Source organism: Vombatus ursinus, unplaced genomic scaffold, assembly GCF_900497805.2.
Source record: "Vombatus ursinus unplaced genomic scaffold, bare-nosed wombat genome assembly UNPS02014784.1, whole genome shotgun sequence".
Lineage (NCBI taxonomy): Eukaryota > Metazoa > Chordata > Mammalia > Diprotodontia > Vombatidae > Vombatus > Vombatus ursinus.
The window spans coordinates 17,466,374-17,492,635 of NW_020954562.1; the positions used below are offsets into that span (position 1 = coordinate 17,466,374).

At 35.5% G+C, this 26,262-nt stretch overlaps 1 protein-coding gene, 1 long non-coding RNA gene and 1 other non-coding gene across 3 annotated transcripts in view; 1 reads left to right on the forward strand and 2 right to left on the reverse strand.

The window, feature by feature from the left end:
- Positions 1-3,962: 3,962 nt before the first annotated feature.
- CTSO (cathepsin O) overlaps positions 3,963-26,262 on the reverse strand; it is a 47,389-nt gene continuing 25,089 nt past the window's right edge. The window contains exons 5-8 of the mRNA XM_027866858.1: positions 20,289-20,410; positions 11,403-11,566; positions 10,290-10,382; positions 3,963-4,063 (exon numbers count right to left, since the gene is read on the reverse strand). Of these exons, the coding sequence (XP_027722659.1) occupies positions 4,029-4,063; positions 10,290-10,382; positions 11,403-11,566; positions 20,289-20,410 (414 nt within the window). The 3' untranslated portion in view covers positions 3,963-4,028. The remainder of the gene's footprint in view (positions 4,064-10,289; positions 10,383-11,402; positions 11,567-20,288; positions 20,411-26,262) is intronic.
- Positions 5,423-26,262, forward strand: part of LOC114046532 — a 46,036-nt gene continuing 25,196 nt past the window's right edge. The window contains exon 1 of the long non-coding RNA XR_003569516.1: positions 5,423-5,779. This is a non-coding gene — a long non-coding RNA (uncharacterized LOC114046532). The remainder of the gene's footprint in view (positions 5,780-26,262) is intronic.
- On the reverse strand, positions 21,094-21,195 carry LOC114046629. The gene has a single exon (XR_003569533.1). It is a non-coding gene; the product is annotated as a U6 spliceosomal RNA (small nuclear RNA).

A 26,262-nucleotide genomic window follows, 5' to 3' on the forward strand; every position in this document is an offset into this window, starting at 1 on the left:
CTTCCTTCCTTCCTTTCTTTTTTTGGATGTCTTTGGGATATAGACCTAGCAGTGGTATTATTGAATCAAAGGGTATGCATTGCCTTTTGGACATAGTTCCAAATAGTTATCCAGAATGTCCCAATTTTCCCACATGACCTCCAATATCCATCATTTTTCTTTTTTTGTTATATTATCCAATGTTATAGGTATAAGGTTTGTAAGCTCAGAATTGTTTTAATTTGCATTCTCTAATCAATAGTAATCTACAGCATTTTTTCATATGATCTTTCACTCTCTTTTACAGTAGATTGGTATTCAGATGACCTGAACTTTTATGAACTTGTTTCCAATTATCCTCAGAGTGACTTTGAGCAAGGAACTATGATTATCTAGATGTATAAATCCATTAGAAGGAAAAACAAAACCAAACAAAACCAAACAAAAAAAAAACTCTTCAATGAACACAGGCAAATTTATGACAAAATTCAACTGCTGAATTTTCCAAATAAGCAGTAGTTTGAGTATCACTGTTTTTTTTTTAACCTGGTTTGTGTATGTAGATCTGACCTAAACATTGTTTTTCTTTCTTTTCTTTTTTTTTTTTTTAAATCCAGACCTGGAGCTTCATCAATGTGAGAACTCCCCAGTGTGGAAGCCCATTCCATTGATGTAGACTGGCAACTCACCATAACTCATTATTTTAGAGTTTATCAGGGCACTTAGAGGTTATTTAGCTGGGATGTATCAAAAGTAGCATATGAGCCCAACTCCTTTTGACTCTAAAGCTAGCTCTTTGCCCTTCTAAAACTGCATAAAAGCTATGAAATACAACTATAAGAACTTACATTATTATATCTCTCTATCCAATAACATTAATTTTCCATATAGATTCCTCACATTTTAGAGCTGGGACTTCAAAGGACCAGTGACTGGGGTGTAGAACCTGCGGCCTCGAGACCAGATGTGGCCTTCTAGGTCCTCAAGTGCAGTACTTTGACTGAATCCAGCCACATGTGGCTTTGAGGCTGCAGATTCCCTACCCCGGACTAATCTAACCTCTTGGTAATGAAGAAATCCTTTCTAAAATGCTCGAAACAAACAGCCATGAGGCCCATTATTAAATATGTCCAATTTGGAATTTCACTTCAACAAATTGTTGGGCAGTTCTGATTGCTGCTCAGAAAACTAAGATCCTCACACTTTATTTAGGGTCATTTTGGACTTTTTGCTTCCTTTCTTCAATCTCTCATTGACTAAGTCAGTTCTGTCTTTGAGCTTAGAACCCTCAGCCTCATTAAACTGTCAGAGTTTATTGCTGCCATCACACAAAGCATCTACTAAAATTTCCTCCCCTAGGATGCCTTCCCTGATCTGTTGAAAGATGACTCTCAATGGGCAAAATAACTTAGATTACCATGTCAGTCAAATTCATGCTGGTGTTTTCCTTTCAGGCTTGCTCTAAGAACTGCTCTAAATAGCTCAGAGTACTAGCAGGTGGAAATTTGCTTTTGAATTGCTCTGCATGAATGTAATTCACAATATGCAAAAATGCTGATTTGGAACAGATAGCAAATGTTAGGCACCATCATCAATATAAATGCCCATTGTGGTTATTTTTTTGCAGAGTGCACTGCCAGGAAGGTAGATGAGCACAGAAATAAATACCTTCATAAATGCAGGCCTTTATATACCTTTACCTTAGAATAGAAACCAGTCATCAAAATAAAATTATTATATTTTAACCTTTATTACAAAGATAATCAAAACTGTGAATACAAGAAAATTCCCCAGTATTTCCTTACTTAAAAATAATCATCTCCAAAATTTAAAAAATCCAGAACTTTACAAATGTACATAAAAACAAAAAAAGAAGTAACAATAACAAAAAATTAACAAGCCAGTCATCCATTCTAATAAATGTTTGTTGAGCTCAATCAGAAAGTAGGAAATGTTTGCCTGGTGTACCTGAATTGTAAAGTATTTCTACTAAATAACCCCAGAATTTTAGAGGGGGAAGGGTCCTTGGAGATAATCTAGTCTAATGGTCCCCAATCTTTTTGGATAGTGTACCCCTTTTAGTATAAAAAATTGAGCACAACTTCCCAATATGTGTATTGCTATGCTAATTATGTACACCATACAAGTTACACAAAAGTAGAAATTTTAAAAGTGTGACAAAGATTTTTTAAAAAATTGATTCTGGAGTCAATAGGGAGCCATTGGAATTTATTGGGTAGGGAGAGTGATATGGTGAAATCTGTACTTTAGGAAAATTTTTGCAGCTCTATGGAGGAGAGAGACAGGCAGACAGACTTATCAGGAATCTATTGCAATAGTCTAGGCAAGAGGTAATGATGGCCTGAACTTAGGTGTATGTAAGTAAGTAAGAGAGAAGGGAAGAAATGCAAGAGATATGATGGAGGTAGAAAAGACAAGATTTGGCAACTACTTGGATATGTGGAACACAGAACAAGACACCAAGATTGCAAACCTGGGTGTCTGGGAGGATGGTGGTGCCTTTGACAGCAAGAACTTCAGAAGAAATAATGAACTCTGATCTGCAGCACACCATCATTGCCTGCTCATCTTGTGTGACTCAGTATCCCACCGAAAATGAGAGGGGTTGGGGTAGGGGACTCTTCCTCACTGGCTGGTGCTTGAAGCAAAGAACCCACAGGCTGAGGCATGCCTGCCCCTGGTGCAAGCTGATTGGCAGAGCAGAGTATGAGGATAGCGGGAGCTGGGGAAAAGTGGAGAATCTTGATTGGCAGCTATATTCCCTCACTCTGACCACTTAATCACCTACAAGGTCATGCAACAGCTCTCTTAGCCTACTTTGGAGATCCCTGAGCTTATCCAAACCCTTCTATTTGCAGAAGAGAAAACTGGGGCGACTTGCTCACAAGTCAGTTTGTTACTGTCATGGCCTAGAATCCATCTCCTGGCTAACAGTCCAAGTCCCAATTATTTTCCCCATAATACATCATTTTCCAAGCCTAGTAATTCTCCTGGTTTAGTCTTGAGAGTAAGTATACCAGTAAACAAACACATCCTTCTGGGGCCACTTCTGGCTAAAGCAAGAAAAGGAGGGTTGCCTAATCCTGATGATTTAAGATTAATAGAAGAAAAAAAATTTCTAAGGAAGCAAAAAGGGAAATATTGCTGTTTAGAAAGTCTCATTTCAGAAAATTCTTCTACATTTTAGACTGATATGGAATTGTAGAAAAATACTTGGGGCACTTTTAATGTGACATGACTTTTTATCTTTTCTTTTTTTCAAAGGAAGATAAACAGTTAAGCATGGCCTAGCTCAGGTGTCAGTGAAAGAAGGTGAGTGGCACCCCAAGCCATCACTGCACTGCTGGTAATACTACTGGCAATCAAAATCAGGACAGCTTAGTCAGGTAATAGACCCAGGAAAAACCAATTATTGGATGAGAAAGGCAATGAACAAGAAGCAGGTGTGTTTTAGCTACGAATGACACTATGTAAGGTGGACGTCAAAAAGGGAAAGCCCAGGGTCATGGAATGTCTGAGCAAGAAGGGACTGAGAGAGCCAAATTCCTCATTTCACCTCTCCTTCCTGATTCTTAAAACGTTTTTCCCTCGACTGCTCCTACACCCTTATCACAGCCTACTTCTCATTATACTTCTGTACACGTACATAGCTTCTCTGTCTTATTAGACTGGAAACTCCTTGTTCTCTATCTCAGTACCCCTAGTGCTTAACACTTGGACTTGCACACAGAAGCCACAAAATAATGATTTGTTGAACTGAATGAATAGATTCATAGAATCTATATCTTGTAAGAGACTGCAAGTCCACTTAGTTTAACTTCCCACTAACTACAACAGGTAGAAGATCAACTTGGTGTTTTCCCTTTGACTTCAGCTGTCCCGATCTTTAGACAGACAATCGATGACCAGGGCTTTTAAAAACCAGCGTGTCCTGGTCCACGTGTAGCTGATTAACAGGGCTTGATGAGGGTTTCTGAAGACAAAAATGTTTGGTTGTGAGGATTTCATTTTTGTGTTCCTCCCAGGTATCACACAAACACAGCAGATACCGAATCTGCGATACCTAAGGGGGAAAATGTCCTATTAGACAAATTGATCGATGAAAACAATTTTGCCCTCAAACCAACCTTTGGAATTAAATGTTTACTTAGCGATTTTGAAAAACAGGATTTGACCTTTTTTATGCCAACCCACACAGGCCTCTAACAGAAGCGCTGGCAGACGATTAACCACTGGTACTTTAAGAAAAATGTCATTGCTTACTGCAATTTTGTGACTGTATATAAGTATTGAACTGAATAGGCTTCAGAACTCTGAGGAACAGCAAGGACAAAACCAGGAATATTAAGAGGACGTGTTTTTGTTGTTATAGCTGTTATCCTGTGAGATTATATACATACAAACACATACATATACATACACACATACATATACATACAAACATACATACATATATCTATATATGTAAACAAATTACTTAAATGAATAGGTTTGCTATTTGACTTGTATATTGTTCACATCTATTGTTTAGAGACAATAGGACAATGAAAACAATTTAGAGGCAGCTAGGGAAGACTTCAGTTCAAATCTGGCCTCAGTCAGCTTAGTAGTTACCTGACCCTGAGGTCAACCACTTTCAGCCTCAGTTTCCTCATCTATAAAATGAAGATAATATAATAGGACGCACTTTTCAGGGTTATTGTGATGATAAAATGAGATGATATTTGTAAAGTACTTTGAAAACCTTTAAGTATTATACAAGTACTAGTTATACTAGTACTAACTAATTATTATTAGTGGGTTGTCTTTTTTAGTGAAATGTTGACGTTCATGCTTTTAAATTTGAGTGGAAGCAACATTTTAATAGTGACGAGACTACTACAAGCCCTTAACTATCAAAAGCATTGAACTCAACATGATCTGAAGAATCCACAACCAATTTTAATATATATATATATATATATATATATATGGCTTGCAAGGAAAAAATATGTTTATAATTAAATATATATGCATATGTATATACATAAATAATATATGATAAATATAAAGGAATGGCTTGCAATAAATATATGTACATAAAACATGTATATACACTTGTGTGTATATATATATATATATATATATGCAAGTATGAGTGTGTGCATAAAATCTATTTATTTGTTTCACTGAAAGCTATTGGTCTCTGTCTTAAGACCCCTCTCCTGCTCTCTACAAAAATAAGCTGCTTTCTCTTTCAATTGCTATTGAAATTGACCACCTAATTGCTATTACCTCTGCAAGTACACACAAAAATTTGTTTGTGTATGAAATTTGAATAAAAATATTAATAATATTTAAGCTGCAACATAATTTTAAAGCACATAAATTCAATTCAATGAGCAAATATCACATACCTAATATTAGAACCTGAGCCACTAGGGACACAAAGATAGAACAACCAGTACCTGTCTCAAGGAAGATCAATACGTTTGCAGATGATTAAATACAAGGTAATTTGGGAGAACAGTAGTCACAACTGGGAGGAACAGTAAGAACTTTGTGATGAAAGTGGTACCTGAGCCAGGCTTTGAAGGAAGGTAGGGATTCCAAGAAGTAGAGGTAGGTGAGGGGGATGGCAAGCCATGCAGGGGAGATAATGATCAGAATTCTGCATGATACCTCTTGTCTTTATCAGTAACGGAAAAGAACCTACCAGAGCAAGTTGTTCATGGTCAATGTTTGGCTGCTAACCCCCCAGCACTCCTAAGTGAGCATGGAGGATTCTGGAGCACAAAATGTAAGTTAAACAAGATCCCAGGCACTGTTTTCAAAACTCAAGAGAGTTTTTTTTGAGAATGAGGTCTCTCTGGCTCTGATTCTATGGAAGTCAATGAAGGCATCAGTTTTCTTGGGTCCCATAGACAAGTGGTCAATTGCAAATGGCAACCTCACAAATTATGATGTAGTCTTTGGCAAGCTCACAAAAGCCAATAAGAAGGGCTCTTCTTATAAGAAGACCTCTGGAGTGATCCCTGAACCACTTAGTATTTAGGTCAAACTCTTGTCAAGCTAGATTATATGTGGTGCCTTGAACACAGTAGACATTTAATGTTGACCATTTTAACTGGGGAATGGATGACATGATAAAACCACTGTTGTGGAAAGTTCAGTTCAGCAGGATGAATTGGAGGGAGATTGGGAGCAAAATTCTCCATACTGGAATAGAAATGATGGAGAATGTGACCTTTTCCTCACAGAGTTTGTGAAAGAGAAAAGGAAGGCCAGGTATGATATTTCATGCAACCTTGATTTGGGGAAGACACGTCAAAGGCTTCACGAGAAGAATAAATAGGATCTCAAAGATTAAAAATTAACAGGTGAAGTCACTCTAGGAAGGATTAGAAACTCTCAAACCAAAGTTTTTTAAGGAAAATCTTAGAATGTGGACTGGGGAAGAGAGTTTAAACAACTTGTCCTAGGTCACACAGTCACAGTATATGTCAGAGATAGGATTTCATGATCCCAGGACAGCTGTCAACCCACAACACTGTGCTGTCCCTCCCAAATGTGCATACGATAAAAGTTATCTATGTACCATTAATTTTGTGGATATGCTTTAAATCAGAGGTTCTTAAGGTGAAGAGTGGGAACCTGTTTTTTGTTTTGTTTTGTTTTTAAGATTTGAAAACTGATTTCATTATAATCAGATTCCTTTGTAATTCTATTTTATTTTATTCAGTAAAAATTTTATTCTGACAATGGTTTCTTCATGGGCTTCCACCAGACTGACCAAGGGCTCTCTGGCACATAAAAGAGGTTATGAAGTGCTGTCTTAAATCAAAAGGAAAGGAATAAGCTAGAAATATATTATATACACTATGTAATAAATATTATATATTTATGTATGTATATATGCATATGTATGTATATATGCATACACATATGTGTATATAAACACACATTTTATATATAATATGTAATATATAAATAAATATTTAGGCAAGGAATAAACTAGTAATAATTTCTATAAATGTATACACACATACTTATATATTACATAATATATAAATATATATTTAGTCAAGGAATAAGCTAGTAATGATTTCTATAAATATATACACATTTCTTTATATATTACCCAATATATAAATACATATATAGGCAAGGATAAGCTAGTAAAATTTTACATGCACACACATGTGCATGTAATATATATATATATATATATACACATATATATAGGCAAGGAATAAGCTAGTAATAATTTCTATAAATGTATACACACATATTTTTATATATTGCATAATATATAAACATACCATTTAGGCAAGGAATAAGCTAGTAATGATTTATATATATACATATATACACATATAAAATATGTATTTTATATATCTATTTAAATTTAGGAAAGGGATAAGCTAATAATTTATACACACATAGATGTATATATACACATGATATATTTATGTATTATATAATATATGGATATACTTTAGGCAAGGAATAAGCTACTAATAATTCATATGTATGCATACACCCACATATAGATATCTATATCTACAGAGAGGTGGGGGGATGATGAAGGGGGTAGAGACAGAGAAGGGAGAGACAGAGACAGAGAGACAGTCACAGAGAGAGACAGAGGAGGTAGGGAGAGAGGGAGAGGGAGAAAATGAGAGAGAAAAAGAGACAGAGACAGAGAGAGACAGAGAGACAGAGAGACAGAGAGGGACAGAGATAGAGATACAGAGACAGACACAGAGAGATGGAAGGAGGAAGAAGGAAAAAGTTCTAGGGAAAATAGAGTTCCGGGGAAGCTCCACAACACTTCACTCCAAAGTTCAATCTCGGCAAGCATATAGCACATTGAACACAGCAGCTATTTTTAAAACACCTGCAGAATTGAATTGAACTGAATTTGTGGTCAATGTGGTTTGCATGTGAGTGATCTTCTCCATTGCTTTGAGAGGAAACATGATGCGATTTAAAGTCCTGTTTAAAGTTAACCACAGTGACTTGCCAGGTTGGTATTAAGGGAAAGGTGATGTCATCGTCCTCCTTGAATCTCTTTTCTAGGTCATTCAATAAGCATTTATTAAGCACCTATTGTGTGCCAAGCACTGGGGGTATAGTAAAAGGTGAAAGGCAGTCCCTGCCCTCAAGGAGATTACAGTTTAAAGGGCAAGACACAAGCAAATAAACATGTATAATCAAGCTATATACAGGATACATAGGGAATAACTAACAGAGGGAAGGCACTAGAATTAAGAGATGTTGGGAAAGGTAGAATATGGGATTTATCTGAGTCTTGAAGGAAGTTAGGGAAGGCAGAAGGTGGAGATAAAAGTGGAAGGCATTCTAGGTATGGGGAGCAGTCAGAGAAAATGTCTAGAGCTGAGAGAAGTATTCCTTCTTATTCTTTCTGACCTTTCCAACTACAGGAAAGATTCTACCAACTCTGGAAAATATTCAACATTCATATTATGAATGCTTGATCTAGAGGAAGATTTTTAGGCAGAATAATTAAAAAAAATTTTTTTTCAAGAAACAAACTATAAAGTTTCATATCTGCTTCTTGGAGCAGAGCCTTTATATATTATACCCGGTTCCAATTTACAGAATCCTTAGTTAACGCAAGCTCCCTGGAATCAGTGGAAAACAAACTCTTTGATGCCAGTTCCATTTAGTTTTTTGCATCCCCAGGGTCACTACACAGGACATTGCACACAGTAGGTGTTTAGTAGAAGACTGTTGGATTGAATTGCTGAATTAAATGGATTAAAAATGTGAGAAAAATTATTTTTTCTATTAATAACCAATGATTACATTAGGATTGATTTTTTTTCCTTTCTATTTCCTCATTCAGGGACCAGTTCTTATAGGTCAGTCAACCTTTGAAGGGCAGGGCTGATGATGAGATTGGCCTAATCCTCCCAGGGACATTCTCCTCCATCTTGGTAGGACCACATCCAATTAGGAGAGCTTACTTCTGATTAAATTGTAAATAGAATCTATTCTAGGTGAATTTTAGCCCTAAGAGGGCGAAGATGGATTCATTTGTCCAGATAGTGAGAGGCAGCTGAGTCTCATGATCAAGCTACCCTCTCAGGAGGAGGAGCTGAAGGCTTTCAGCCCACCCCCTCCGCCACCCCATCATTAACTATTCACCAATCAGGGTTGATCTCCACCTGTCAGGAGCACCCACATGTCCAAAGATATTTAAGCATTTGATGATCTCCATGGTTTTGTCTTTGGTTACCAAGAGAGACCACTGACCATCAATTTATTAATTATTTGCTAGCCCAATTACTAAATTGATTATTAATTACCCAGAAACTCTATCTCTCAGGCTTTTCATTCATCTCAAATGAAAACCATTTCTATGATCTGTGCACTAGACCAGTGGTGTCAAACTCAAATAGAAATGAATCTCTTTTGGGCACAAACTGATTTGGAAAACCACAAATGAGCATAAACACATGCATACATGTATTTTTCATTTTTGAGGCTCAAGTCTTTTTTTCTTCCCACTGACTATTTTGACAGAATTTGGTGGGTTGGTACAGACATTAGATTTATACTTCTGGAGTGAAGTCAAATAGAAGCAATTGAAGTCACTTAAGCTCTCAATGTCTCTAAGACTACATAAGTTTCAGAGTAGGTACAAGTCTGCACTGGAACGGGGAAGTTCTTGACTAGGATTTCCCTATGCCAGTATAATTACAGGCATCAAAAAAAAAATGTGACACTTTCCATGTTTAGCTTTCATATTTGTAAGGCAGATCTACTTGGATAGGTTCATTTCCCCTAGGCTCTCTCTCTCTCTTTTTTTTTAAATGTCTTCTCTTATCCCTTAATCATCTAGTTAATGTACACAAATTGCCATTCCTTGAAGTCTAAGAAATAGAGCCTACTCTATAAATCAGAGTTTGATAAAAGAGTAGATTCCAGCTTTATGGGAGAGGCCTAATTAGATGTGATGCAAGGAAAAACCTGATAATTAGAACTATCCAAATATGGAATGGGATGCTTTGGAGGGATTCATGCCTGGGCTGTCTGATTACTTCATGGGTATGCTATAGAAGGAATTCTTTTCCAGTTATGGGATGGAACAGAGCCATATCTAGGATTTGGTGCCCAGGGCATATTCATTTGGGGGAGAGGGAAGAGTCCAGATCTTGGTTAGACTAGATGATCTCTGAGATCTCTTTCAATGGATAATTCATTGCTTTCTATCCCTTTAATAGATGCAAAGAGCCTGTCTTGCCATTCAATCTGTATTTGGGGGCATAAACAAGACTTACCACAAATATTAGCTCCCATTTTAACAAAGGCGTAACCATCTACTCCCCAGGAAGTACCCCATGAATTCCGTACTATCCAATAAGGAGTGTTTCCTATAAAAATAAGAGAGGAAAGTCAACTTGAGACGACCAGAACACTTTTAGTACAATAAATGTGGATAAGAATGGATAACTATTTACTTAGTAATTTACTAAAGGGAGATATACTAAAGAAATACATGCATATAAGAGTAAGACTTGGAGATACAATTGAGTGCTAATATAAATCTGACAATAGGTCTCTACTATACTGAATATGACACTAAAGACAAAGAAACTAGTATTTTTAAGTGCTTTATAGTGGTAAGTGGTTTAATACTAGATGCTTAATAAATGTCTTTTTTTTACATTTATCTTTTATTTTTCTCAATTACATATAAACAAACATTTTTAACATTCATTTAAATTTTTTTTGAGTTCTGAATTCTCTTCCTCCATCTCCTCCCCTTTCCTTGAGAAGGTAAGCAATTTGATATAGATTATATACATGAAGTCATGAAAAACATTTCTATATTAGCCATAATGCAAAAGAAAATGCAGACTGTCTTGAACTGTTAATAATGGTTAATGATACTTTAAGGACTACAAGGCACTTTACACATACAATTTCATTTGATCTTCTCAACAAAACTGTGAGATAGTTTCTTTTTATCCCCATTTTACAGATGAGGAGGCAGGCTGAGAGAATTCAAATGATTTGTTCAGGGTCCCACAGCTAATAACATTCAAATTTAGTTGTTATTGACTTCAGGTGCATTACTCTATACCACCTAGTCACCTACTGAATATAGAATAAAGGGATAAAGAAAAAAGAAAAGAAAACTATAGAGAACCAGGAAAGGGAAAAACCAGGTACTGAAAGGTATACACTACAGCACTGAGGGACTTGATTAGAAAATATTCTCAATATTTCTATGAATTTCTATGAAGAATGACTAACTGAAAACACACATTTTTATAATGGATTATTTTAAGGTTGCCATCATTGTAAAGAGAGTACCCCAATAAGAAATAGTTTGAACAAGACTGGGAAATTTCTGCCTCCTGAGAATATGTATTCTAAACGACACGTACCTGTTTTGTCAAAACCAGTTATGAGAACAGCGTGATTGGCTTCTCCACTGGAACAGTGATGCTGGATTATTCCTCCTAGATAATCTTGCCAGCTCACTGCATCCACTATCACAGCTAAAGGGCCATAGGCAAGGAGTGCTTTGGCCATTTCATCCTCTTTATCACTAGGAAGAAAGAGGAACCACTGTACTGATGAGTTTAATTTGTCTCAAGATTGAACATCTCTAATGCAATGTAACCATGAAAAAAGAACACTGGATTTGAAGCCCAAAGACCTGAGTTCCAACACTGGCTCTATCATCATAAGAAATAACAACAGTAATAATAAAGACATCTAACATTCACAGATTTGCAAAGCACTTCACTTGAGCCTCACAACAATCGAGTGAGGTAGAAATTATTATTATTTCTACTTTACAAATAGGGAAACTGAGGCTGAGAGGTCAAGGAACTTGTTGAGAGGTACCCAGCTGGTACATTTTGTGGCAAGATTCAAACTCACATTTTGCTGACTCTAAGTCCAATGCTCTTATTGGATAACTTAAAAAAGGTCATGTAGCTTCTCTGAAGCTCTATTTCCTCACTTGTAAAATGAGGGGGTTCAAATATAATCTCTAAGGCCTCTTTTAGCTCTAAATCTTATAATCGTAGCTCTTGATCTATGCTAAATTAACATTTATAATCATAAAATCATATGTTTAGAAGTGAAAGGGAGTTTTCATTGAGTCCAACCCCCTCATTGTACAAATAAGGCAATTGAGCCCCCAAAATGTTAGCTGACTTGCCTAAGGTCACATTGATACAACAGAGCTTAGACATCATAGAATGACAACTACATGATTAAGAAGGACCAGAGTACCGATATGACTTCAGCAATATATTAATCAAAATATTCTCTATGACCAAGTTGGATTTATATTAGGGATGCAAGGATGGTTTGACTTTAAGAAAAAAATTAATAATCATATTAAAAACAAATTACTCCACATATATGATTGTATCAAGGGATCAAAAAGTGAAACACTCATTTCAGTAAAAAACAAAAACAAAAACCAAATCTACAAATCATAGTCATATAATGGTCATGTTTTGATATGATAAAAAGTATATATCTCAAGTCAAAAGCAAGGATTATTTGCAATGGGGAAGCACTGAAAGCTTTCCCTCTAAATACAGGAGTAAGGCTATCATGTCCTTTCTTTACTACAACATCGTTGTAGAAATGCTAGTAATTTGAAGAAAGTAAGAGAAAGAAATTAAATGTAGCCAAAGAGGAGACAAAGTTGTACCTATATGCTATCAACATTGTAGTTTACTTAGAAAAATCTCAATGAATCAGCAAAGAAACTAGGGAAATTAACAAATTCAATAACTTAACAGAATGTAAAATAAACTGACAAAAAGCAGTAGCATTTCTGTACAACAATCATAAAATCTAGGAAGACATAATAAAAAAGAAATTTTCATTCAAAAATCACCACAAAATACATGAGCTAAGTGGCAATCTACAGAGGTATACTCAAGATATATAAATACAATTACTCTTTAAAAAAATAAACTGAAAATAATAGGGAAGAATCATTACTCATGATCGGGCCCTACTAACATAATAAAAATGATAACATAAATTAACATATTTTAAATTTAAATACAAAAATTAACATAACTAAACCAATCAGACTACCAAGGGGACAGAAGACAAAAATAGATGAAATAATAAAAAAATTCATTTGTTGGGGGGAACAAAAAGAATTTCAAAGAGAATATTGGGGGGAAGTATGAATGAATGGGGAAAAAATTTTTGGTCCTCAAATTATACTATAAAATAGTAATCACTAAAATTATTTGGTACTGATTAAAAGTAAAAAAGTAATTCAGCAAACAGAATAGGTTAAGAAATATCAGAAACAAATGTTGTACCCTAGTGTTCAACAAATACAAGAACATAAATGACTTGTGGGAAAGAATCCTTTATTTGAAAAGAACTTCTTGGAAAACTGCAAAGAAGTTTGGAAGAAATTAGGTTTAGATTAACATCTTATACCATATATCACAACAGACTCAAAAATGGATAATCAATCTGAATAAAAAAGTTATATCATGTATAAAAAGTCCCATCAAGCATAAAAAGAAAATAAAAAGAATCAAATCAGGAACCTTTCACAGCTGTGGCTAGGGAAAGAATTTGTTTTAAAAATTTTATTTAATACCTTTTGCTTTTATATCATCTTCATTACTTAAAATATCCCCTTCCCTTCACCAACTCTTGGAGCAATTCTTTTTAAGAGGAAAAAAAGTAGTTCAGCAAAACTAATCCTCACATCAATCAAATATAGTTCTATATCAGCCAGTATAGTCACTTATTTTACTGAAGAAAACAGAGAGGTACATTGTTCAAATTCGAGTTTCTCCATTTATGTTGTTTTAGTGGTGGTATATATTGTTTTCCTGGTTCTGTTTACTTATTTTGCATCACTTCATTTAAGTCTTCCCATGCCTCTCTGTAGTCTTCTTATTAATCTTTTTTATTTTTATTTATTTATTCCCAAATAAATATTTATTTTTACTTGAAAAACATTGAAAAATTTTATTTGAAAAAATAGATTTCTTATTAAATATTTATATATTTAATTATTTTATTAATTTTTTGTTTTGTTTTTTATTAATTTATTTTTAGTCTTCAACATTCACATTTGAGTTTCAAATTTTCTCCCCATCTCATCCCTCCCCCAACCCCAAGACAGCACTCATTCTGAATACTCTTTCCCCTAATCTGCCCTCCCTTCTATCTCCCCCCACTTCTCTTACCCCCTTCTTCTTTGATTTTCCTATAGGGGAAGGATAGATTTCTATACCCCATTGCCTATATTTCTTATTTCCTAGTTGCATATGAAAACAATTTTTTTCACATTTATTTTTTAAAACTTTGGGTTCCAAATTTTCTCCCTTCCCCCCTCCCCACCTACCTTCATTGAGAAGGCAAGCAACTCGATACAGGTTATACTTGTGTAGTCAAGCAAAACACTTCCGCAGTAGTCATGTTGTGAAAAACTAAGTATATTTCCCTTCATCCTATCCCACCCCTCGTTTATTCTATTCTCTCTTTTGACCCTGTCCCTCCACAGAAGTGTTTGCTTCTGATTAACCCCTTCCCCAATCTGCCTTCCCCTCTATCATTCCCCCTGCTTTCTTATCCCCTTCCCCCCTATTTTCCTACAGGGTAAGATAGCTTTCCATACCCAATTGAGTATGTATGTTATTCCCTTCTTAAGCCAAATCCAGTAAGAATAAGATTCACTCATTCCCTCTCACCTTCCCCCTTTTCCCCTCCACTGTAAAAGCCTTTTCTTGTCTTTTATGTGAGATAATTTACCCCATTCTACCTCTCCCTTTCTCCTTCTCCCAGTATAATCCTCTCTCACCTCTTAATTTTATTCTCCAGATATCACCCATTCATCTTCAACTCACCCTGTGCCCTCTATCTATCAATGTATCTATACATATAATTTTTTCTCTCCATTACCCTAATACTGACAAAGGTCTCATGAGTTACAAATATCATCTTTTCATGTAGGAATGTAAACAGTTCAACCTTAATAAGTCCCTTATGCTTTCTCTTTCCTGTTTACCTCTTCATGCTTCTCTTGAGTCTTGTATTTAAAAGTCAAATTTTCTATTCAGTTCTGGTCTTTTTATCAAGAATGCTTGAAAGTCCTGTATTTCACTGAATGTCTATTTTTTCCCCCTGAAGGATTATACTCAGTTTTGCTGGGTAGGTGATTCTTGGCTGTATCTCCTTTGCCCTCCAGAATATTATATTCCAAGGCCTCCAATCCCTTAATGTAGAAGCTACTAAATCCTGTGTTATCCTGATTGTGTTTCCATAATGCTTGAATTGTTTCTTTCTGGTTGCTTGCAATATTTTCTCCTTGACCTGGTTTAGTTATTCCCCAAGCAATAGACATTTTTTTTTTGTTTGTTTCTTGGTCCTTGAGGCCAAAACAAACAAACAAACAAACTCATCCTGCTGTAAATATGTTGGTGACTGTTCGACCTCCCCCCGCCCCTTCCCCTGACTCCTTTTATTTTTTTTAACCTCGTTTGGAATAGCAATGCAATCTCTGGGTCAAAGACTAAGGACATTTTAGTCACTTTTTAATAGCGTGATTACAAATTACTGTCCACTTTTTTGGCCATGTGTTTAGTTGTGTCCGACTCTTCTTCTGACCCCCATTTTTGGGGGTTTTGCTTGGCAAAGATACTAGAGTGGTTTGCCATTTCCTTCTCCAGCTCATTTTATAGATGAGGAAACTAAGGCAAATAAGGTTAAGTGACTTGCCCAAGGTCACACAGCTAGTAAGTATCTGGCTGGATTTGAACCCATGAAGATGAGCCTTCCTGATTCCAAGTCCAATGCCGTAAACACTACATCACTTAGCTGCCCCAAAATTACTATCCAGCATGAACCACTTCATCCCTCTGCCAACAACATCTAACTAAGCCTTTCTACAGTTGGCTCCAACATTGTCAACTCCTATCTTTTGCCATCTTCGTCAATATGTCATATGACAGATGAAACCTCAAAGTTGTTTTGATTTGCATTTCTTTTATTATTAGTGATATGAAATGGGCAATATTTCATATAGTCCTTAGTAGCTTAAAATTCTACTTTTGAGAATTGTTTGTTCCTACCCTTTGTGACAGCTAAGTGACACAATGGATAGAGTGTTGGGCCTGTTTATCAGGAGGACCTGAGTTCAAATCCAGACTCAGACACTACATGTCATTAGTCACTTAGCCTCTGTTTACTTTAGTTTCCTCATCTGTAAAATGGGGTTAATAACAGCACCTACCTCCCAGGTTTGTTGTGAGGATTAAATGAGATAATAATTATAAAGTAGTTAGCACAGTACCTGGCACATGGTAAGTACTGTGTTATGTTTCTCAGTTGGTTCAAGTCATGTCCAACTCTTCATGACCACGATTGGGGTTTTCTTGGCAAAGATACTGGAGTGGTTTGTCATTTCCTTTTCTGGCTCATTTTACAGATGAGGGAACTGAGGCAGACAGGATTAGGTTACTTGCCCAGGGTCACAGAAATCTGAGACCAGATTTGAACTCAGGTTTTCCTGACTCTAGTCCTGGTGCTCTATCCATTGTACCACCCAGCTGCCCAAGCACTATATAAATGTTAGCTATTATTATTGTCATTATTTTTACTTTGATCACTTATCAATTGGTGATTTTTTTGTTATATATTTACTTTTATTCCCTCTATATATTGGATATCAGACTTTTAACATAGATAGTTAGTATGAATATTTTTTCTCCCCAATTCATCTCTTTCCTTCCTACAGTATTTGTGTCAAGTTTATTCTCACAAAAGTCTTTCAATTTCATGTAATCAAAATTATCTATTTTATCCTTATTGATCACCTTTATTTTTAGGCCTATGCTTCAGGAAGAACAAAGACAGAAATGAAAGTCTCATATATAAACCTAAAAGACCACTTTTTGTGTTTTTGTAGTAGCAAAGATCTGGAAAAAAAGTAAATGTCCACTAACTGGAGAATGTCTAGACAAAATGTGACACATGAATGTAATGGAATATTGCTGTGCCCTAAGAAATGATGAATGTGAAAAATTCAGAGAAACATAGAAAAATTTTTATGAACTAATGCCACAAAAAGCAAACAGAGCAAGAAAAGAATACTATTACAACAATGTAAATGGAAAGAATAATAAGAAATAAAGCCAGATGCCATGTATTTTGCATAACTTGAGCAAGTACTTATCTTTCCAAGGCCTCAGTTTCCTTATCCGTAAAATGAGGGGACTGAACTTAAAGGACTCTGATGTATCTTCCAGTTATAAATTTACCACCACTTGATAATTATAATGACCAAGCTTGAAGAATAGGGAAGAAAACCTATCATCCCCCCCTTCTTTTTTAGAGCTGTGGAACATGGCCATCAGACTTAGTTGATGTGTTCTTTACTTTTGCTAACCAGTTTTTTCCCCTTGATTTTTATATTTTGTTACAACAGATAGCTCTCTAGCTAAGATAATTGGAAGGGATATGTTTGGAAATGGAAGTCATGGAAAAAAATGTATCAATAAAAATTTAAGAACAAATTTAAAAGTAAAAAATTTAAAATCTAAAAATTTAAAGGGTAAAATCTTAATGCCATAAGTTATAGAAAATATGTTAAAATGTGCTACAAAATAAAGAATAAGAAACATATTCTTCCTAATTTCATAGCCATTATACCTTGAGAAGATAAACTTTGTCATTTACTCTGGATGATAAACTCTTAATGAATCATTGGTTTCTTGAATGTTTACATTTTTTAATTGCTAGACTAGGCCCCTGTCTGATGGTTTAAAATGACAAAACCGAAGGCTGCCTATTGGTCTGGGAGTCCTGCCCTGGTTATTCTACTACAAGCTTAAGAAGGGGCTGGAGACAGGAGCCAGGACCCCGTTCTGCTCCTGGGGTCAGAGACACACAGCTGCTGCTTGCCTCTGAATTTGTCCTTAGATCAGTCAGTGCACAGTCTATGACCACTCCTTATTAAGCCCAGATTACCTCCTTGGTCTGCCCTGGGGCTAGGTAGTTAGCAGCAGAGGTATCAGTTAACACCTATTCTGATGACTTGCACAAGTTTGGTGTGTCCCACAAGTTTGGGACTTCTTGTCCTTAGACACAGTCCTTTTTCAGTCACTGCATGGTGGAATCCTCCATGAAGCACTTCTGGCCATGCCTTGCCCCCAGTACCCACAGATCTCTCTGTCTGTTACCCTGTGCTGACCTGGTCTAGGGAAATGATTTACTGTCATTTTTTTCTTGGCTTTCCCAATCAGGACTATTTGGTGTATTTTCTAGAATTTTGTATAGAAGGCATGGGGGTAGGGGCAGCTAGGTGGTACAGTGGATAGAGTACCAGGCCTGGAGTCAGGAGGACCTGAGTTCAAATCCAGACTCAGACCAGACACTTGACACTTACTAGCTGTGTGACCATGGGCAACTAACTTAACCCCAATTGCCTCACCAAAAAAAAAAAAAAAAAAGAAGGCATAGGGGAAAGTTGACTATTCTTCCTGCAATTCTGCCATCTTTGATCTCTGAATAATTTAACTGTTGAACAGAAACCTCAAATTGAGCATATTATTAGTTTGCTTTTTTCTTTTTCAATCACAGTTGATCATTTTACAATGTTGTTGATACTATGTACAATATTCTCCTGGTTCTGCTCACTTCATTTTGCATCAGTTCATGTATACCTTCTCAGATTTTTCTGAAATCTACCTGCTCACCATTTCCTATAGCACAATACTATTCTATTACATTAATACACCACAACTTGTTCAATTCCCCTCAATTTCCAATTCTAGTTTGCTTGGTTTTATATGATACCTTAGCTTATTACTCACCTTATATTGGAAAAAAATGTATAAGCTAGTCCAGTTTTCTTAAGTAATAAAAGAGACATTTACAAAATATTGAATTGTTATGATTTAATTTCATTAAGATGAAATTTGAGTTGGTTTTCAAAAGGTGAAAAAGGAAGAGACAATTTCACTCTTACTCTCTTGCCATCTGCTGTGGTGCTTTATCTTGGAGTTCCTACAAGGGAAAGGGACATCTCTCCCCAGTAGCACCTATGATGCTGCTCCCATATGGTAACGAGGATACATGCTCATTTAGGTAAGCCTGTGTCAGGGTCTCAAGGCCCTGTCTACCTCTTCTGCTTTGTTTCTTTCTCTCAGCATAAATGACTGAAGAACAATCCTAAGGTCAATGCTTCCAGACTTGGAAGCAACCTTGTGGGTTTGAGAGGTTAGAAGCTTCTTCAATAAGAGCTGATGGAAGAAGCAGTTTTCCTCAACAAAATCATTCTTGGAGAAGATAAGCACTGACAGAACGGTCAGTCCAAGCTTGGGCTTGACTTGGAAGATGATGTGGGCCTTGAGAGAGTTATTTAGACAGGGCAGAGCCAAAGGCTATGCAGCATTTCTATTAAATGTTTCACACTTTGGTGTTTTAACTTCTAATGTACTCATGGGAGAGTGAAGAGTAGTTATATGCTAATATATAAAATTTTAAGTCTTTAGCAATATATGCTTTTGAATCTTTTATGTCTTAAGTATGGAATAGAAGAAGTAAAGATCTGTCATTGTTGCTGATGATTATGGTCAGCTAGGTGGCACAGTGGATAGTGTTCGGCATGGAGTCAGGAACACCTGAGCTCAAATCCAGCCTCAGATATGTACTAGCTGTGTGACCCTGGGTAAGTCACTTAACCCTGGAGAAAGAAATGACAGACCACTCTAGTATGTCTGCCAAGAAAATCCCAAATGGGGTCACAAAGAGTAGGACATGACTAAAACAAGTGAATAACAAAAGTAGGGGCCAGAACCAGGTTGTTGTTACATATTTAAAAGAAAGACTAGACTAGTGAGACAGATAGAGGAGGCTGGAAGATCTTTTGGAGGCTACTGCAATAGTTCAGTGGGTGATAACGAGAGCCTGGATGATTGCAATGGGATAGCTGAGGAGAGGGCAGATGTAAGAGAATGACAATGACAGTATGAATAGACCTTGATAACTAATTGTACGTAAGAAGTGAAAGAAAGAGAAATGTCAAAGATTTTGGACATTGGCAGCTGAGTGAAAGGTTATGAAATAGTTTATGTAAGAGGGAGAAATTTGTTTTAGAGAAAAAGATCTTAAGCAAGATATCTTAATGTTAGCATGGACAGTCAAGTTCCTAGGAGGCGTCAAACACAGTGATTGGTTTTATAGAATTAATATATCACAGATTAGTATATGTACCTTTGCTGAGTACAAGGGACAAAAGGCAAACTACAATCAGGGATATTTACCTGAAGTCATAGGAAGAGTAATCTTTGATGGAAACACCAGCATGTGATCCAGAAAAGTAATGACATAATCCAGTCTGAGCTTTAAAAGAGTATTCTGAATCTTTCACCAGTCTTACATGAGTCTAAAAGAAAAAAAATCACAATAAATGATTGATTTGAAACCTAAAATGATCGGAACTTTGAAAATAACTATTATTATCAACATCATAAATCATGAGATTTAGAGCTAAAAAGGAATTTAGAAGTGACCTCATCCAATCCCTTCACTTTACAGACGTGGAAACTGAAACCAAGAGATGAGTTGACTAAGGTCACATAGGTATCAAGATATAGATCTTTGGATTCTAAATTCAATATTGTTATTCAAATTTAAGTCAATTCCATTTATCAAAATAATTTACTCTCAACATTGTTACTGTGAGCATCTTATTGCTCCTCTGATCTTAAATTCATTTTGGAGGAGAGAGGGACGGGATAACGCTTAGTCTGACCACACCATTCTTTGTTTCTCTCTTGTCCTTCTTTCCCTTTCATCCCATTCAATGCGGTAAAAACATCTATAATTATTATAGTAATGTGGTAAATGTGGTAGCAACATCTATAATAATTACTGTGTTAATAATATACTTATTTTGAAGGCATTATGGTTTAGGGAAAAGTGTGCTGTACTTGTAATCTGAAGACCTTCCTTTTCCTTTCCAAAGCCTTTGACGTTGGTGATCACCATCTCCCCCTAGATATATTTTCCCCCCCTGGGTCAGTGGTCCTTTATCATTTATACTCATCTACACATATTTTATTTTATTTTAAAATACCAAACTTCACAAATTTGTGTGCCATCCTTGCACAGAGTCATGCTAATCTACTCTGTACTGTTCCAATTTTAGTATATGTGCTGCTGAAGCAAGAACCTATTTATATGTTTAAAAATTACAGAGGCCTTTCCCTTTGTAATTGTGTTTATGTAGGCTATCTGTATTGATATTTACTGTATTATAAATTAAAATGTCTTAGTGTTATTATGAAAATTGTTTTGACCTTATAGATTTTCTGAAATGGTCTAAAGGACTCCCAGGAATCCCTAGACCACCCTCAAGAATCATTGCTTTAGGTTTCCATGATATTGTTCTCTTCCTGGTTCTTCTTCTACTTGTCTGACTGCTCCTTCTCAGTAGCCTTTGGTGGACCTTCATTCATATCATGGTTATCTCTCTGAAGGTTCTATATGCAGCCCTATTCTCTCTCTCTCTTTTTTGGCTATATGATTCATAGCTCTCATTATCAGAAGTCTTTCCTTTCATCCAGCCTAAATATGCCTTTCTACAATACTCATCCACCCAATCCCACTTCCTTGTTCTTAGGTCTGTGCCTGGAGTTGCACAAGACAAATCTTCCCTTTTTACGTGGACATTTTTTCAAGTACTTGAAGATAAGACAATGCTTTTTCCTAATCCCCACCCTCAACAATTTCCTCATCTATTTCTGGGAATTTTTGAACTATAAATTTAGAAGTGGAAGGGAATTTAGAAATCATTATTGATTCTAACACACTCATTTTTTCTTTGAATATTTTATTTTTTCCCAGTTACACGTAAAGACAATTTTTAACACTCATTTAAAAAAAAAACTGAGTTCCAAAATTTCTCTCTCCTTCCCTAACCTCCCCTCTCCCTGAGAAGATAAGCAATTTGATAAAGGTTATACATATTCAATCATGCAAAACATTGTACCATATGAGTCATCTTGTGAAAGAAGACACAGACCCAAAGGGAAAAAAAAATACAAAAAATACAGAAAGTGAAAAATAGTATGCTCTGATCTGCATTCAGATTCCATCAGTACTTTCTCTGGACGTGGATAGCATTTTTCATCATGAGTCCTTTGGAATTATCCTGGATCATTGTATTGCTGAAAATAACTAAGTCATTCACAGTTGATCATCGTACAATATCACTATTACTGTGTACAATGTTCTCCTGGTTCTGCTCACTTCACTTTGCAACAGTTCATATAAGTCTTTTCAAGTTTTTCTGAAATAATTTCTTATAGCACAGTAACATTCCATTACAATCATATATCAAAACTTGTTCAACCATTCCCTAATTGATGGGCATCCACATAATTTCCAATTTTTTGCCACTATAAAAAGAACTGCTTTGAATATTTTTTGTACACATAGGTCCTTTCCTCACTTTTTTGATCTCTTTGGGATATAGACCTAGTGGTGGTATTGCTGGATCAAGGTATGCACAGTTTTATAGACATTTGAGTATAGTTCCAAATTGCTTTCCAGAATGGTTGGATCAGTTCACAATTCCATCAACAATAATATCCCAATTTTCCCACATTCCCTCCAAAATTTATTATTTTACTTTTTTTTGTCATATTAGCCAATCTGATAGGTGTGAGGTGGTACCTCAGAGTTGTTTTAATTTGCATTTCTCTAATCAATAGTGATTTAGAGCATTTTTTCATATGACTATAGATAGATTTGATCTCTTCATTCAAAAACTGCTTTTTTATATCCTTCGACCATTTATCAATTGGGGAATCAATTGTATTCTTATAAATTTGACTTAATTCTCCATACAATTGAGAAATGAGGCCTTTATCAGAGACACTTGCTGTAAAAAATGTTTCCCAGCTTTCTGCTCTTCTTCTAATCTTGTTTGCATTGGTTTTGCTTGTGCAGAAGCTTTTTAATTTAATATAATCAAAATTGTACAATTTACATCTAGCAATTCTTGCTATCTCTTGTTTGATCATAAATTTATTCCCTTCTCCATAAATTTGACAGGTAAACTACTGCCTGCTCTCATAATTTGCTTATGGTATTACCCTTTATGGTTTTTTTTTAAATTTCTTTTTTTTTTAAATTTTAGACTTAGATACTAAAACTTAAATATACAATAAGAAAAGGAAAACAAACATATTATAAACTTAAATAGAAAAGAAGAAAAGAAAAAAAAAGCATTGTCATGTGCACAACAGAATGTAAGAAGATTCAAAATATACAGCAATAAATTTCCATTTCAAGAAAGCCTATAAATTCTACATGTTGTGTTGAGAGCTGTCCATCTTTTCTTTGCTTCTTTGTAAGTTTTCTTTTGTTCTCTGCTGTACACTTTTAACTTTGTTCTTTCTTCCCCTTTATCCCCCCCCACCCCAGAAGGCTACAATTAAGCATGGACATATATATATATAGTATATATACATATATATTATATATATATAGTATATATACAATATATTATATATACATATATATCTAGATATACATATATATATCTAGATATATATATACATATATAAATCTAGATATACATATCTATATCTAGATATAGATATAGACAAAGATACATACATATATACACACACATAGACAGATACACACATACATACATATAGACATACATAGACTTATACCTTCCCTAACAAATTGATCTTTATTTTATGTTTGTGTGTATCTCTTATTTCCTATCCCTCTTGACTCCTGTACTTTTTACCTGCTACTTTGCCCTCTGATTACTTAACCTACCCCCCCACAAGGATCCCTCCCTTATTGTTCCATTCCCATTAATCTAAACACCTTTCTATACCCTCCTTTAACCTATTCCCTCACCCTCCCCTCTAGAGATCCCTCATCCTCTCCCTCCTCCCCATCCTCTTAGCATTTTCCTAATTTAGAAGACTTTTCACTCTTCTAGATATATACATATATACATACATATATATATATACACACATATATACATACATATATATACACATATATATATATATAATTCCTTTTTGAACCCATTCCTGATGAAAGTAGGGTTCTAGAACTAACAGTCCTCCTCGCCTAATTCCTCTAGGTCAGCTCTTCTCTTGCACCTAATTTACATAACTCTTTTTAGCTGTTCCTAAATGGTTTTACTTTTTAAAATATACTCAGGTCTACTCCAATATTTCTTACAAACTAGCCAATTACTAATAACAATCTTAGACATACTTTTTACATACACAAAAGGTAAACAGTCTGTCCTTATTGAGTCTCTTGTAATTAGTCTTTGGTATGTACCTTATATTTCTCTTGGCTATTGTATGGTAAATCATCTATTAAGTTCAATTTTTTTTTCTTTTTTAAACAAAATCCTCAAAGTCTGACAACTTGTTAAATGTCCATTTTTTAATTCAAAATTATGCTTAACTTTGCTGGGTATGATATTTTCAGCCAGAACCCCAGTTCTTTTGCTCTTCAATACATAGTGTTCCAAGACCTGTGTTCTTTTAATGTTGCTGCTGCTAGGTCTTGTGTGATTCTAATTGTGGCACCATCATATTTAATTTTTTTTCTTGTTGCTTGCAATATTTTATCCTTGAGCTGGGGGTTTCAGAATTTGACTATGGTATTCCTGTGGGTATTCCTCATAGGATTTCTTTCAGGTGATGATTGGTGGATTTTGTTTGTTTTTTTTCTATTTCTACTTTCCCCTCTTGTTCTAATGCTTCAGGATAATTTTCTTTAATTATTTCCTGTATTATTGTATCAAGATCCTTGTTTTTTTTTGGATCATAGAATTCAGGTAGTCTGATTATTCTTATATTTTCTCTGCTTGATCTATTCTCCAGATCAGTTGTTTTTCTTATGAGATGTTTCATATTCTCATCTATATTTTTTTCATTCTTTATATTTTGTTTTATTATTTCTTGATCTCTTATAACTTTGCTGCCTTCCGCTTGCCCAGTTCTGACTTTTAAGGAATAGTTTTCTTCCTTAAGATTCTGGATATCTTTTTCTAATTGGTTGACTTTGTTTTCATAATCTTGTTTTGCTTGGATTGTTCTTTTTTTTTTTTTTTTTAAGTTTTTCCTTAATCTCTCTCATTTGATTTTTGAAGTCTTTTTAAAGTTCTTCTATGAATTCTTTTTTGGGCAGGTGACCATTTGACATTACTCTTTGACATAAAAGAGGGTTTCTTTGCTTCAGTATCCTCCCCTGGAGATGAACCCCAGTCTTCTTTATTCTCACAGTAACTCTCTTTGGTTTGATTCTTTCTCCTTTGCCTGTTCGTTAATTTTTTTTTAAATTTGTTACAGCTTAGTTTTTGTAATCACCTCTAGTCTTGGGGCATATGGGTTGGTACCTCTGGCCTCAGATTCTCCTTCAGTTCTCCCCTTTGGCCCAGAACTGAAACCAAGACCTCCAACCTTCTGTAAGTGCCATAGCCAGTGTGTCCCTACCCCACTACTTCTGCACTCACCTGGTAAATGCTGGTTTCTTCTCACCCCCAGCTGAGTCTCTGCAGCACAGCTGGGTCTGGCATTCCTTGTCAGCAAGGGTTCCCTCAATCTTCCCCAGCTCAGATGCCCAACTCCCCTCACTATCCCCAGGGGTAAAGGTTCCTGTGGCTGGGCCGAGGCAGCCTCCCAACCCATAGTCATTTACTACTGAGTCTTGTGTATCTAATCTATTCCACTGAATCCCCACTTTATTTCTTTTTTATTTTATTATTATTATTATTATTATTTTATTTTTATTTGGTTAGGCAATGGGGTTAAGTGACTTGCCCAGGGTTACACAGCTTGTAAGTGATATGTGTCTGAGGCCGGATTTGAACTCAGGTCCTCCTGAATCCAGGGTTGGTGCTCTATCCACTGCACTACCTAGCCACCCCACCACTTTATTTCTTAACAAGTACCAGACAGTTTTGATAGTTACCACTTTATAATACAGTTTGAGATCTAGTATCTTCCTTCACATTTATTTTCATTAATTCCCTTGATATTTTTGACCTTTTGTTCTTTCAGATGAATTGTTAGAATTTTTTCTAGCTCCATAAAATAATTTTTTTGTAGCTTGATTGACATGGCACCAAATAAGTAAATTAATTTATGTGGAACTGCCATCTTTATTATATTGCTGTGGCCTATCCATGATCAATTAATATTTTTCCAATTGTTTAGATCTGACTTTATTTGTGTGAAAAGT